Here is a 15,100-nt window from a genome sequence, read left to right as displayed (position 1 = left end):
TCGCAGCATGCTGAGATTTTTTTCTACAGACTGATTTGGTCTGTAGAAAAAATTGCAGATCTGCACTGCCCTATAGAATAACATTGGTCTGAGTGCTAGCCGATAAAACATACGCTTATGTGGGCGAGCCCTTTGAGTACTGATGGTTTTGGCAGTAGCAAGAGTGGTCAGAGAAAGGAAAGAAGCTTACCAACTATTGGCACTGCTAACAGGTTTCACAATTTATAGCTAATTCACAAGGCATTAGAAGAAGTAATTTCCATATACAAAAAGTTGACACTTTTCACCTAAACATATTTCCATTCCAATAGATTGATACGGTATGTATGGGTAAATTGATAAAACTATCATACCAACATTAATATCCCAAGATTATATCCAGTAAATATTCATGAAATTCAGCAAAATATTGTGTAAGATTAATTAACATTGTATAATTAGTGTTTCCACTTATCTATATTTCGTGAAAGGGTTTTAATTTATTTGTAATTAAATAGTTCCCAAGTGTGAGGCTGGATTAACTGTAATCAGAGCGAAGATCAGTTCCTTTAAAACATAAATTGGTATTCTTATCTTCTCGCTACAAAAGCTGTTACTTATTGACATTAGAACAATTTAACAGCAGTGTAAAAAAATTACAAACATCACAGAATGCAAAAAATGTCTTGGTGGAATACCAAATGCCAACCTTGTAATATATATTATTTAGCCTGAATACTCGGCTCAGAGTCAGAACATTTGAAGGGCTTTGTCATCTGTCCACAGACGGCTTCATGTGTAGCTGTGACATCTGTAGTTTAATAATCCTTCTTGGCTCAGTTTTATATGTACATGGGGAGAGTGGTTGACTACATACATCCAACTGCATAGGCATACTGACATTGCACCCATCCAATTTTGATGTGAAATCGCAGCATGTTGCGATTTTTTCTCATGCTGAATACGTCTGAGAAAAAAAAAGTGCAGACCTGCACTGCCTCATTGAATAACATTAGTCTGAGTACAATGCTTTTTTGTATCAAATTGCATTCGTCCAATTTATGTGCTTGTGTGAGCGAGCCTTAAAGTGGTTGTCCGGTCCAAATCGATAAGTCTGCAGTCACTCTGGACTGCAATCAGTCAGTGGCCGGGAGTATGTATACCTCATACATACCATCAGGTCCCGGTCCAGAAACCAGCGAATCCCTGCAGCGCACAGTGCATGTGCCGGGGGGATTCATCAGTCTGCAGTCACACAGAGTGACTGCAGACTTATCAATTTGGACCGGACAACCCCTTTAACTGACTGGAGTAAGATTTGTGGCGAGGCGCACAAAGGCATATGCCACTTATCAGACACGCCTGATTCATTATGAGGCCTGCACCTTTTAATGAATCAGGGGTGTCCCAAGCACGCACCCTCATCAAGGCCGTTGTTCACAACAGTCTTGAAGAATTGGTGCCCAAGAGCCCAACAGGGCGCCCTATGGGCCCAGTCCATGATTTTTTTTTAAGTTACTTTTCTTTTTCTTGACATTTTTGCCACATATAGTCAAAATAGTGCTCATAGCTCATAAATCTTGCTCATTGCCTTTTTTTCTGTTGTTTTGCGACTTTTTAATGCAAAAAGTCGCACATTTACCAAAATGATGCAAAAATTGTGCCCAAATAATTGGTGTACATGAAATAATTCTGGGGGGACTGGAGTAGAGTTGTGCAAAATGAATTACCAGGTTAAAAAAGACCTTAATGACCATCCAGTTTTAATTTTTTCCTCTCCTATTTTCAGTAGCCATTACTTTTAAGTTTTTTTTACTACCATGTCTACATGAGACCTTGTTATGCAGGACAATTTTTTTTGCGGTGTTTTGTGGTACATATAAATTACTGTGCAATTATTATCATTTTTTGTAATGCTAAAAATAGAGAAAAAAAAACTATTTTTGGTTTAGTTTTCTGATGTTTATATTTTTTTCTGTTCACATTTCACACCCAATGACCTGTTGAATGAATTCTCCAGGTTATTACAGTAGTGTGAATACCTAATATGTGTAGATTATATAAAATGTATTTCATATTTTAAAAAATCTGATTTTTAAGGTGGGACTTTTTACTTTTTATTTTACATTTTTTTGCAGATGATTTATTTGTGATAGTCAAGTCCTACAGAAACATTGACAGTGTTGACGCTTCTATAGACTACATAGCGCTTATTGATTGCTATGTAACTGGCAAATTAGAAGACAGAAGAGGTAATAAACCACTTGTATCTTCTCTTCAAGGTTCCCAGCTGTATCTGATAGCTGGGCACTCAATCTGCTCCTGCTAGTTTGTAGCTTTAACCCTGCATTATAAATTTACAATAACGTGGATTAAAGCCCTGAATCAAGTTCCCTAAATTTACGGCACTTGTTCACTACGCAATGAAAATAGGCTCAGGGATGTGTGGAAAAATGAAACCTACTCAGCTACTGGACTAGTGCTGTTCCTACATTCCTTTAAACTGATAGCTTCATCTAACTGGTGAGGTGCCCCCAGTATTTCGCAGTAGGGATGCAGTTCTTATGTGAGTAATTATATTTTGAGACGTACAAGCCTTTCCCTGACTTAAAGAGGTTGTCTTTAAAAAGGTTGTCCACTACTTTTACATTGATGACCTATCGTTAGGATAGGTCATCAATGTCTGATCGGCCAGGGTACGACACCTGGCACCCCTGCCAATCAGCTGCTATTGGTGTCTGTGGCGGCGGCCGCCGACCGGAAGTACTCACTTGCTGAGCTTCTCCATATACTTGTAGTGGCCGCCGCAGTGTACTACACATTAGCCTCATATTGATGGGTGGTGGATGTGTAGTACTCTGCGGCAACCAATACAAGTAGATGGAGCAGATCGGCAAGTGAGTACTTCCGGCCGGCGGCCGCCGCCACAGACACCGATAACAGCTGATCTACAGTAGTGTCGGACCCCGGCCGATCAGACATTGATGGCCTATCCTAACGATAGGTCATCAGTGTAAAAGTAGTGGACAACCTCTTTAAGCAACACAAATCAGACTTTAACCACTGGTGAGGCCCATTTGTCACTATAATCTGGATCATGAAGCACCAAGAGAAAAAGGATGAGAAGCCATTGCATTATACTTTTTATTTTCTTTTGTGAAGTTACATTTATTTCAGTCGTCACATAATCCTAAACTCCTTACCTCCTTAGCCAATACAGAAGTGTAGATGGCGATAGTAGCAGACATGCAATTTAAGAGAAGCCATTTTTACAATTAATCTGTCTAGGCTGTAGAGGTGAATCCAGAAACACAGTCCTATCTGCAATGACAGAGTAGAAAAATCCACATAATTGGATTTAAATATTTGCATAATCTAGCGGAAAGGTTTTTTCTTTAATATATGGATGGTTGGAGGTAAAGGAGATTTACTATGCTTTTAATTTATCCATAGATGACCCCTGCTTTGTAGGATGGGTTATCATCGGTGTCTCATAGTTTAAAAGCAATACACAAATTTATTTCCGGGTAACCCACATATACAGCTGTTACCTATTTATATAACGCAGCATAATGCCCATTAACACTGTGCAAAGTGAGGTTCACGTTATTAAATAGCTACTCACTGGAATGAAAAATGACAATTATCCACTCGGATTAATACTAAAGACAGCATTCCAGTATTAATAGAAGCCATTTTCTAATATGCCCTTCAGTCTCTGTTGCACACGAATGCACTTTTCTAGTAGTTCCCACATGACAGACAATACTGTTCAGGCATGAGTATGTTAAATAAATAAGAAGTGTGAATGTTATATATCTTTAGATTGAAATGTAAAAAAAAAAAGGCTAAGCATCTAGATGAAGCCGACCGGAGTAAGACAAATGGTTCTCTCAGAATGTGTTTCAAGGGAGCCATAAAAGAATCATTTACACATTTTTCTTGCATATAAAAGCTATGTCACAAATGATTTCTCTTGTAATTAAATATGCTAAGTTAATATCAATGTTTTGTTACTTTGCATTGCAGGAATAATTCATCAGATGAAAGGAGACTTTGAAACTGCACTGAAATTACATAAAACTCACCTTTCAATCGCCCAGGAATTAAATGATTATGCTGCCCAGGGTCGGGCATATGGCAATATGGGCAATGCTTACAATGCCCTTGGGATGTACGACCAAGCTGTCAAATACCATCGCCAAGAACTGCAGATATCCATGGAGGTCAATGACAGAGCTTCTCAAGCATCTACTCATGGGAATCTAGCAGTTGCTTATCAGGCTTTAGGTGCCCATGACAGAGCTCTGCAGCACTACCAAAACCATCTAAATATCGCCCGGGAGCTACGGGATATTCAAAGTGAAGCTCGAGCACTGGGAAATCTTGGCAATTTCCATTGCTCTCGGGGTGAATACATGCAGGCCGTACCATTCTATGAACAGTACTTGAGGCTGTCGCCAGAGTTGCAGGACATGGAGGGCGAAGGAAAAGTGTGCCACAACCTTGGTTATGCCCATTATTGCCTAGGGAATTACCAAGAAGCTGTAAAATACTATGAACAAGATCTGGCACTTGCGAAGGATCTCCATGACAAACTAAGCCAGGCCAAGGCATATTGCAACTTGGGCCTTGCTTTTAAGGCACTAATGAACTATAATAAAGCTGAGGAGTGCCAGAAATATCTTTTGTCTTTGGCACAATCTTTAAATAATTCCCAGGCAAAGTTTCGAGCTCTTGGGAACCTTGGTGATATTTTTGTTGCAAAGAAAGATGTAAATGGTGCAATAAAATTTTATGAACAGCAACTGGGCTTGGCCCATCAAGTTAAAGACAGACGGCTGGAGGCTAGTGCTTATGCCGCTTTAGGCAGTGCTTACAGAATGATACAGAAATATGACAAGGCACTGGGATATCATACACAAGAACTTGAGGTCTTCCAAGAATTGAATGAGTTACTTGGAGAATGTAGAGCTCACGGTCACCTGGCTGCAGTGTACATGTCTCTAGAGAAGTATACTATGGCCTTCAAATGCTATGAAGAACAACTTGAGCTTGGGCAAAAGCTAAAAGACCCTGCAATAGAAGCTCAGGTATATGGCAACATGGGCATCACCAAGATGAATATGAACGTGATGGAGGAGGCCATCGGCTATTTTGAGCAGCAGCTAGCAATGTTACAACAGCTTAGCGGGAATGACTCCATATTAGACAGGGGCCGTGCTTATGGAAATTTGGGAGATTGTTATGATGCACTTGGAGATTACGAAGAAGCAATAAAGTATTATGAAAAGTATTTATCTGTAGCCCAGAGCTTAAACCGCCTACAAGATCAATCTAAAGCATACAGGGGACTCGGGAATGGACACAGGTGAGAGAATACTTCAGTATGACCGGTTCTATCATTTCTGTTCTGTATATAATGCATAGGTAGACATTATCCAGTACACAAACAAATAATTACAATACTATGTGATGTAATGTACATGGACATCTCTCAGCATTATTGATGCTCTTCTTCATTTCAGAACTGATGCACTAATAGAGGCGCTTAGGACCATATTGGTCTTTACTGCACGTCCAACAAAATGATTGAAACCTGTATTACAGAGCTATTCTTAACAGCGCTTAAAGGGGAAAATATCCCCATACACATTAGATTAGGAAGTGACGCATTTCAAACCTTGCAGCTCTGGACTGCGCAGAGAACTTTGTGTGCTGCCCTATATTTTACAACTGCTACTGCAGAGTGCATGAGACCTTCCATTTAATGGGGTTTTCTGGGAATATCTTTTCCCTTCCCCGTGTCGTCGATATTGGCAGAGCCACTGAGCACAGTGATTGGCTGCAGGGGTCAAAAGTGCTGTAGTCATACATGCCAACAAAGACCGAGGCAATGCTGGAGATGAAGAGCTGCACCTAGGGAGAGCAAGCAACATCTGAGTTTATTATTTTAACGGCATGGAAACCAATGTGGAGGGAAAAGTTATTCCCTTAAAACATAGATTTACATATACTTAATAGTGGCTTCCCATCTTATATAGTGATGCCATCACTTAAACAGTAACTGACGTTTTAATTCATGCATCAATAGTACAATAGTGTGAGGGCTTATTTTTTGCGCCCTGAGCTGACATTTTTACTGATACCATTTTGGGGTAGATACGATGTTTTGCCTTTTATTGCATTCTGCATTGCTATGTATTGCAAAAATCATGATCTCCTATGCACGCCCACCATGGACAGGTGTTCACAGGAGGATCGTTATGATAGGCACGGGGGTCTTCTTGAGACCCCCAGCTGTCATGACAACCCATCGGCACCCCGTGATCACGTGACGGGCGCGCCGATGGTCAGGATCAATGAAGCACATCCTGTCTGCGCGTATTAAATGATTGACAGCAGCATTTAACTAGTTTACAGCTGCAGGTGGATCTCGGCTCTAGCTTCGGCTGTTGGAGGTACTTGATGGCTGATTTAAAGTCAGGGACACTGCCGATGATGTAAATATACGTCATCAATCGTGAAGGGGTTAAATAAGCACTCCCATCAAAATTTTTATCCTCTTAATATATTGCAGTCATTATATTATATGGCACTGTGTACTTACAATTGCTTGTTTTGCCCTTCTACCCAGCTAATTCTTCTCTTTTCTCTGCTTTATGTAGAAGCAGGAAGTCTCTTGTCCCTGCTTTTATCATTCCTTTCTTCAGCTTCTGACCCAGCTGCTGTTCCTACTCCCCCCTGCCATTGACTTTTGCAGTGACTAATGACTCATACAGGGAAAACTGATCTCCTGTTTCTACTTAGAGTTTAGAAGGATTCCACTAGTCAGTTTTTAATCATGTGATGTCATAGACCTAATGGAAAAGAGAAGAATTAACTGGGTAGAAGGGCAAAATGAGCAATTGTAAGTACACAGTGCTATATAATATGATGACTGCAGTATATTAAGAGGGTAAATATTTTGTGCTTCTTTAATAATCAGTTGGGATCAAACCACTCTGATCCTGAGAATGAAGAGGTACCAATACTGCTGCAGCGCTTCATCCTCTTCTAATTCCAAGGTTTGAGTCACTAGAACCAGTGCTGCGTCCTCTTCATCCCCAGGATTGGTGGGGTTCATGATGAAGGATTCCATCCGATCTTGAAGTGATAACATATCCTCGTGATTTACAATTACTTTATAAGATGAAATATCCCTACTAACAGTTTTTTATACTTTGCAGAACTGTAGTAAAGCCTACAAATATACAGCACATAGAGATGTAAAAGTGAGCAATGTTTAATATAGGCGAATGAAGCACGCTCATGTTGGCTTATTTTGAAGTCTTAAGAACACTTTTTCCCATTTTCTGTTTACTCTAGGTCCATGGGGAATTTACAGCAGTCACTTGTATGCTTTGAAAAGAGACTTGTGGTTGCTCATGAACTTGGGGAGACATCAAATAAAGCCCAGGCATATGGTGAACTGGGTAATTTGCACAGTCAGCTAGGTAATTATGAGCAAGCAATATCCTGTCTAGAACGTCAATTAAACATTGCCCGAGAAATGAAAGACCAGATACTGGAGAGTGATGCGGCCTGCGGTCTTGGTGGAGTGTATCAGCAGATGGGAGAATTTGATACAGCGTTACAGTACCATCAGCTGGACTTACAGATAGCAGAAGAAACCAACAATCCATCTTGCCAAGCCCGGGCTTATGGAAATCTGGGACTAACCTATGAATCTCTGGGAAACTTTGAGAGAGCGGTGGTTTATCAGGAACAGCACCTTAGCATTGCAGCAGAAATGAATGACTTGGTAGCAAAGACATTAGCTTACAGCAGTCTGGGAAGGACTCATCATGCATTACAGAACTATTCTCAAGCCGTGATGTACTTACAAGAAGGTAAGTTCCAGAATGTCCACAGAATGTTCACAAAGTAATAATGATAAAAATGTCATCCAAAATACGATATATACAGTGAATGTTAAAGTGCGGTGTTTACGATGAAATGTAAGGCTTTATGCACACGTTGAGTATTTGCAGCAGATTTTTCTGCACCAAAAAAACCAGCATTGGCAGGAAACATGCTGCATAGAATGCGCACGTTTTTCAAAGGAAATCTGTCAGCAGTTTTTTGCTACCTCATGTGAGAGTAGCATCATGACGTAGACAAAGAGAAGCTGAATCCAACGATGTATCACTTAGATTACTGGGTGCAGCCGTTCTGACTCAGTCAGATCTTTTAGATTTAGCAATACAGCAGAGCTGAGGAAGCTAGCCCCACCCCACCAGGCTCTGTATGTAAAAAGTCCATAGACAGTGAGCTGCTCATCATAGGGGGGGGGCGTGTCGGACTAGGATGCATGCCCTGCTGTGTGCCCAGCAATGATAAGCCCCTGGTGGTAAAACAGTTATTGCAACCAAACAAAACCACGCAGCTAGATGGGAGAAGCATCGCCGAAATCTGTGTTTTAACCCATACAACATGCTGTCCTCAGATTACACAGCAAAATCCTGCTGATTGATTCCCTTTAATGTGCTTTTACTTCCAACTTTTTCCCATTCATTGGACTGGCTCAAAAATGCTGCAAAAACACTGAAAGATTTGACATGCTGCGGGTAAAAAATCTCACTTTGATGGTTCAAATTTGCAAGTAATAAGTAAGTAGCATGTGCCTGATATTTCAGAAACCTCATTCACTTTGCTGGTACAAAAAAATGTAAAATGCGAACTTTTCCATGGAAAAAAAAGTGTTAAAAACGCAGTTTGTGAACAAGTCCAAGTCACTATCTATAGTTATTGTCTTTAGTCTTAGCTGCTTAGATGCTTTTTAGCCCTCCATTATTGACGTTGGTATGAATTGGTCTCCATCTCAGCAGCATCAGCCGCCTGTCTCACCAGAGGCTCAGGCTTCTTCTGTGCTGATCCTTATTTCTTCAGATTGGCAGCTAAACATGCATAACATCACCAGGATGGTCTCTCTTGCTGCCAGTGAAGAAAACCATTCATGTTCATATTCAAAGGCTGCAAACTTGTCCTACATGGTGCTGACGTAGGTGCGCAGCTTGCTTCATCGGGGACGTCGGATACTATTATCACCTGTGCTAGCTGAACATGATCTTGGCAGATTTTCCTCCACTGCCTGTAAGTGCGAAATAATTAAATTCACTGACAGCAAATAGAGCTGTTGAAAGCACTAATGAACGGCAACATAGAGCATACAGAAGAGAAACATATATCTTTGTACTGCATTAGCAAACAGATAGAAAAAAGAAAAATTGCAAGTCTTCACTGGTTGATACTTTTTAACCCTTTCACTTGGCACTATTCATTTTACAATATAATCAATAGAAAAACATAATAAAAATTCCAAGTGGGACAAAATGGTAAAATTAAATTCCTCTATCATTTTTTTGGGTTTAATTTTTACACCATTCATTGTGCTGTAAAAATTACCAGGCAGTGTGATTCTTCAGGTCAGTACGACTACGGAGATATAAAAAATATATATTTTTACTGCATGCAATATTTAAGTTGATTACTTTTATATTTTAATAGATCAGACTTTTTAGGGACACAACGATACCATATATGTTTTATTTTTATTCTTTAATTTATTTATTTTTAAAGTGGAAGAAGAGGGGTCATTTGATTTTTTTGCTTGACCTCAACCTGTGATCTTTTGACAAATTTTTCTCCTATATATTGTATTTAATGTATTGCAGTATCTAGTGTAAGTGATGGTCTCCTATCAAGCCCAATCTACGGCTGGGCTTCACAATAGTACCAAGATGGCAGCCATTGGCGGACTTCATCAGTTGAATGTTCTCATAATTGTTATCAAATATGACATTATGTTTAGGCGGTGTCCAACCCTTCAGCTTATTCCCTGTAGTGTTCAGGGAGTTGGAATAATAATCCATTCAAATGAACAGTGAAGGAATAGCGGTATCGCTACTAGTTCATTTGCAGGATTAGACATCAATAACTAATGGTGTATCCTAGCAATCCAAAGTACATGGATGATATTTGGTTGGTCATAGGATTGCTGCTTCCAATAGGTGGCGCTATAGAGTACAAGTCCTCTTTTTCTCTGAAGAGGCAATTTTCAGATTAAATTTCCCAGAGGAGCATTGCATGGCGAATAAGCCTCCTTACCTTGACGTGCCAGAGCTGGTGTGTCACTCTCCATAAGGAGAAACGTTACCCCGTTAGACCTCAGTCCAGAGCCTCTCACCTAGTCAAATCAGTTCTCATACTTTGTACTGACGAGGGCCAACAGCCCGAAACACCGTGTCTGCAAATTGAGATTCTGAATTGGCTTTTATCCTAAGTCATATTGCATGACTCGTTAACGGGCTGATTGTGACTTGTAGGATTGCTGCTTCCAATAGGTGGCGCTATAGAGTTCAAGTCCTCTCTCTAGCTGAAGAGGCAATTTGCATTTTGGTAGCACAGTCATGCTCAAGGTTATCAGTGTAGTCCCTCTTTATAGAGATTCAAATAGTTCCTGAAGTCTCTCGCTTCTTTCCTTAGTAAGAAAAATCTGGAGGTACAGCAGTAGAAGAACATCTAATGTGCTCCTAGTCCCTGTTGAATCCTATCTGCTGTTCTTACAAGCTAGACACAGAGGGACAGGCTGAAACTGCACACAGCACACACAGATACTGGAGATCGTTATCGTTATTGAAACTCTGCAACTAATCATTGAATGGACCTTCTCTACCACTATCTCGTATATAAACAATTGTATTCACATATCATTTTTACACGGACCATGATCGGGCAGCAATGTCCTGCCTGCCCAACTGCGAATCTCCTGACATGAACAGTTCCCGATCACGGGCCGTGTAAAAATGATGCGTGAATGCAAAGTTAGGCAGAAATCATGTTTCATGGAGTGACATACTGAAGAAGAAGGAGGACAGAGCTTGGATGAGGGAGGAGCCTAAGATCTGCTAAGCATGAGATGTTAAAGGGGTTGTCCACCACTCTGACGACCCCTTCTCAATCCTCATGCTTCAAATAAATAACAAAATAACACTTACATTCACCTTTGGTGCTGGCACCATTCCAGCTGTGTTGGCATTGCCCCTCAGAGGGATCCTGTGACATCAGCTTTGGCTTCACTCTCCCCTCCTTTGGACAAATCCAGAGGAAGTGAGAACTGCTGCTTTTGTTATGTCACATTGTTATGTCATGCAGTCCCTGCGGCCAATTTACTCTCCTCACCATATCATAGCTGAGTATAGATGTTATTTTTTTACAAGGGGGAAAAAACATAGGGATTGAGAAGCGGTTGTCCAAGTAGTGGACAACCCCTTTAAGTTATGCTGTCATCATCATCTGTTACTGACCTCCTAACGAGGATAAAGTAAATTAACTTTCATGGTGTTTTTAGTTTCCATTAGTCTTATTGGGAAGACTGCGCTATTTTGTCCGAATTTTTGGGCTAGATCTGCGACAAAGCCTCCAATGCAGATTTGACCATAGTCTAAAGCCCTCGTCTCACATAGCGAGATCGCTAGCGAGATCGCTGCTGAGTCACGGTTTTGGTGACGCAACAGCGACCTCACCAGCGATGTCGCTATGTGTGACACTTTGCAGCGATCAGGCCCCTGCTGTGAGGTCGCTGATCGCTGCAGAATGTCCTGGACCTTTTCTTGGTCGTTGCCCTCCCGTTGGTCAGCACAGATCGCTGTGTGTGACCAGCGGGAGCAGCGATCAGGCTGGTAACCATGATAAACAGCGGGTTATTAGGGGCGCAAGCGCACTTAGTAACCCGCTGTTTATCATGGTTACCACTCTGCTACTGTGAGCGGTAACCTCCCTCTCACCATAGCAGAGTGGTAACCATGATAAACAGCAGGTTACTAGGTGCGCGTGTGCCCCTAGTAACCCGCTGTTTATCATGGTTACCAGCCTGCTCCTGCTTCAGCAGGCTGGTAACCAGGAGCAGGACATCGTGGAAAGATTCTTTCCACGATGTCGCTGCTCCCCTGATCGTTGGTGAGCCTGCCTGTTTGACAGCTCACCAGCGACCACATAGCGACGCAGCAACGATCCCTGACAGGTCGTATCGTTGTCGGGATTGCTGCAGCGTCGCTAAGTGTGACGGGGCCTTAACACCACTAATGAATTGCTGATGAGTAAGGATTGTAGGTGCAAACATAGTGCTGGAGTGCTACTTTAACAGTACTGTTAGTTCTGGAGGATAGCTTGTTTGCTTACTTTTTAGCCATGAAGATCCCCTGTAGGACACCATACACAAGCTGGAACTCCTCGATGAGAACCATTTCCCCCAGGGCTCCAATGTTGAATAAACAGTACAGTTGGACAGGAACACTCGTATATTGCTTGACAAATATGGATTTGGAATAGAAGCATGAAATGAACCTTTTCTGTGAATGACTCAAGTGTTTATACAAACATGAGAAGTTGGCTCAGCGTTAGAAAGATGATCCCTTTATTAACCATCTCTAATGTGTCGATGAGGGAACGATCATGTGTACATTAGCTTACATTCTGCTTGTTTGTCTTACACAAAGGCTTGAGGTTAGCAGAACAGCTGGCCCGCAGAGAGGATGAAGCAAAAATTAGACATCGGCTTGGACTTTCGCTTTGGGCAAGTGGGAATTTGGAAGAAGCTCAACACCAGGTCAGTGCTTGTATCAGTCATGGAATTATACATACACTGAAGGGAAAGATGGATATGATTACGCTGTGTGGTTTAGAAGCACGCTTTAAAGAAAATGTTATTCCATGAAGCAAAACTTATAACAATTGTAATTCTTTTTTTTTCATCAACATATCTGAGACCACCAATAGCTTGTTGAAAGGGCTTTTTCCCTAACTTTAAAAGTTATTGTGTAAGGACCCAAGTTGGGGAATTAAAAAAAAAAAAAAGCCTGTACCCACCCCTGGACCGACGGCGCTCCTACACACTGCCTACCATGTCCCCTGACAGTCTCTTGTCATAACCAATGTCACATGATGGCTGCATCCAATCAGGGGCCATTGATTGGCTGCAGCCTTCACATTCCGTCCAAACATGATATCCCTGAACAATATTAGTTCAGTTAGGGCTCAAACCAGCACCTCCTTTGATCAGCTGATGGAAGAGGCTATGGAGAACCAGAACCACCACAGCTCCATACATTGTGTAGTGGCCGTGAGTAGTATGCCCTTTCATATTTATGGCTGAGACCTTGCCATATACAGTAAGGAGCTGTGTCACTGCTCGTGCGATTTGTGGCTCCTTCAATCAGTTGATCGGTGGAGATGCCCAGAGTCGGACCCTTCCCAATCTGATATTAAGTCCAACTGTATCATTTCCTAAAATGGGCTGTCCACTACTTGGACAAACTCATCTCAATCACTATTTTTCCCCCATGTAAAATAATAACAACTATACTCACCTCTGGTATGGGCGTTGTTGCACCGATGTTGGTGCCTTCTCTCCCGGGGCTTGCATGACATTTTTATGTCATGTGAACCCTGCAGCCAATCAACGGCCGCTTCACAATTACCTCTTCTGGATGTAACTGACTTCTGGAGGAGATCATAGAGTAGCAGCTCTCACTTCTTCTGGGTGTCAGTTTTGTCCTAAGGAAGTTTGATGGAAGCAACTGCTGATTGACTACAGGGCTCGCATAACATAACAATGTCACACGAGCCCCGGGAGAGCAAGCACCGACATCACTGTAATGGTATCCACACTGGAGGTGAATATAGCTGTCATTATTTAACATGGTGGAAATATTAAGAATATGAAGAAATGACTGTCCGAATAGTGGTCAACCCCTTAAAGGATTCATATGATAGAGAGGCAGATTAGTGTCATACACATATTTGTAGAGTTGTTTCCCACTTTATGGAGCCATTTTAAGCAAGGCCTTACCTAAATAATGGTATCATTGCTATATTAAATAATTTTCAGGCCTCCAAACTAAACACTGCACATCTGAGTCCTGCGCGGTGTTTATTGTTCTTGTACACACTGGCGCATTTTCTTCAATTATACTTTAAGATCCTTAACCTATTAAATCTCAGGAAGAAATAAAATATTAAAGATACAACAATAAATAATACATTCCATTTATATTAAGACAGTACATCAAATTATGTGTATGTGCACCCAGCATTAATGAACATGCTGATGGAAGCACAAAAATATTAAAAAGAGCAAATATTAATGACAAAGAGACTATAGCATCCTACTACTGAAGCATGGAGACATTTTACTTCTCGATCATTTGCAACATTACACATTTCCCACCTTATATGTTTCCATTAAAGGGCTTGTGCATCTTTTTTATTTAAATGAGGTGAGGATATGATTTTATGGAGTTTACCAATATATATTAACAGGTTCTTCTTTGTTAAAGGGGTTTTCCACCTTTGGAGACAATTTTTTTCTTACTTAAATGCATGCAATTGGGGCTAAAAAATATTTTTGTAATTGGTTTCATTAAAAATGTTGCACCATCTATAGCCACTTTATTACTCTGTCTGTTGCTCGTTGCAGAATGAGTTAACCGGGTCGGCCACACTATCATTACTTTATCAGATGTGTTGGGCACAATATATGTGGCACTTACTATTATGTTGGTATGACAAGTTCTCCTCCTCCTCTTGTTAGTGACACTTTCCTCATAGACTCCATGGCTCTTCAGTCCATAAAATGGCTGCCGGTAGAGGAACATGTGACCAGACTTGTCCATCAATCTCCTCCAATAGAAATATCAAAAGACTGACCATCACTTCCAAAACAGAACAGGTGCTTATTAAGAGTAGCCACCTCCATATACAACTAACAAATAAAGTAGCACTCTGTAGCGCTATAGCATGCAAACATGAAATATATGAAATCTGAATAGCATTACTGCTCTAGAACATAGAAATAAATAAGAAATCTTAGCGCATAAATTGTCCAATTCATGTATACCCAGCAGCCACGGTAAGGCATTTCTCATTGCCAGGAACCTACCTAATGTGAATCCTCTCTTAGAGCCTAAAGTCTGCATGTGCATGGGAAAGCAAGATCCTGCTGCAATTAAAACCGCCTGAGGCTTAGGGGTGGAGTACTCAGTCAGAGAGCAGTTTTCTCATGTGAATGAAACTGATGGAC

The 15,100-nt window shown here is 41.0% G+C and overlaps 1 protein-coding gene across 3 annotated transcripts in view; it reads left to right on the top strand.

Moving 5' to 3' along the window:
• Positions 1–15,100, top strand: part of TTC28 (tetratricopeptide repeat domain 28) — an 824,287-nt gene that overhangs the window by 576,652 nt on the left and 232,535 nt on the right. For all 3 annotated transcript variants that reach the window (XM_073673179.1, XM_073673184.1, XM_073673189.1), the window contains 3 exons: positions 4,009–5,350; positions 7,348–7,871; positions 12,519–12,628. In XM_073673179.1, coding sequence (XP_073529280.1) covers positions 4,009–5,350; positions 7,348–7,871; positions 12,519–12,628 — 1,976 coding nt within the window. The remainder of the gene's footprint in view (positions 1–4,008; positions 5,351–7,347; positions 7,872–12,518; positions 12,629–15,100) is intronic.

The sequence above is a fragment of the Phyllobates terribilis genome, unplaced genomic scaffold, assembly GCF_046119375.1.
Source record: "Phyllobates terribilis strain yellow unplaced genomic scaffold, ASM4611937v1 Scaffold_1__5_contigs__length_1240528914, whole genome shotgun sequence".
Taxonomy (NCBI): domain Eukaryota; kingdom Metazoa; phylum Chordata; class Amphibia; order Anura; family Dendrobatidae; genus Phyllobates; species Phyllobates terribilis.
Note: the sequence above shows the minus strand (reverse complement) of the source record. Positions and strands in the feature narration are given on the sequence as shown.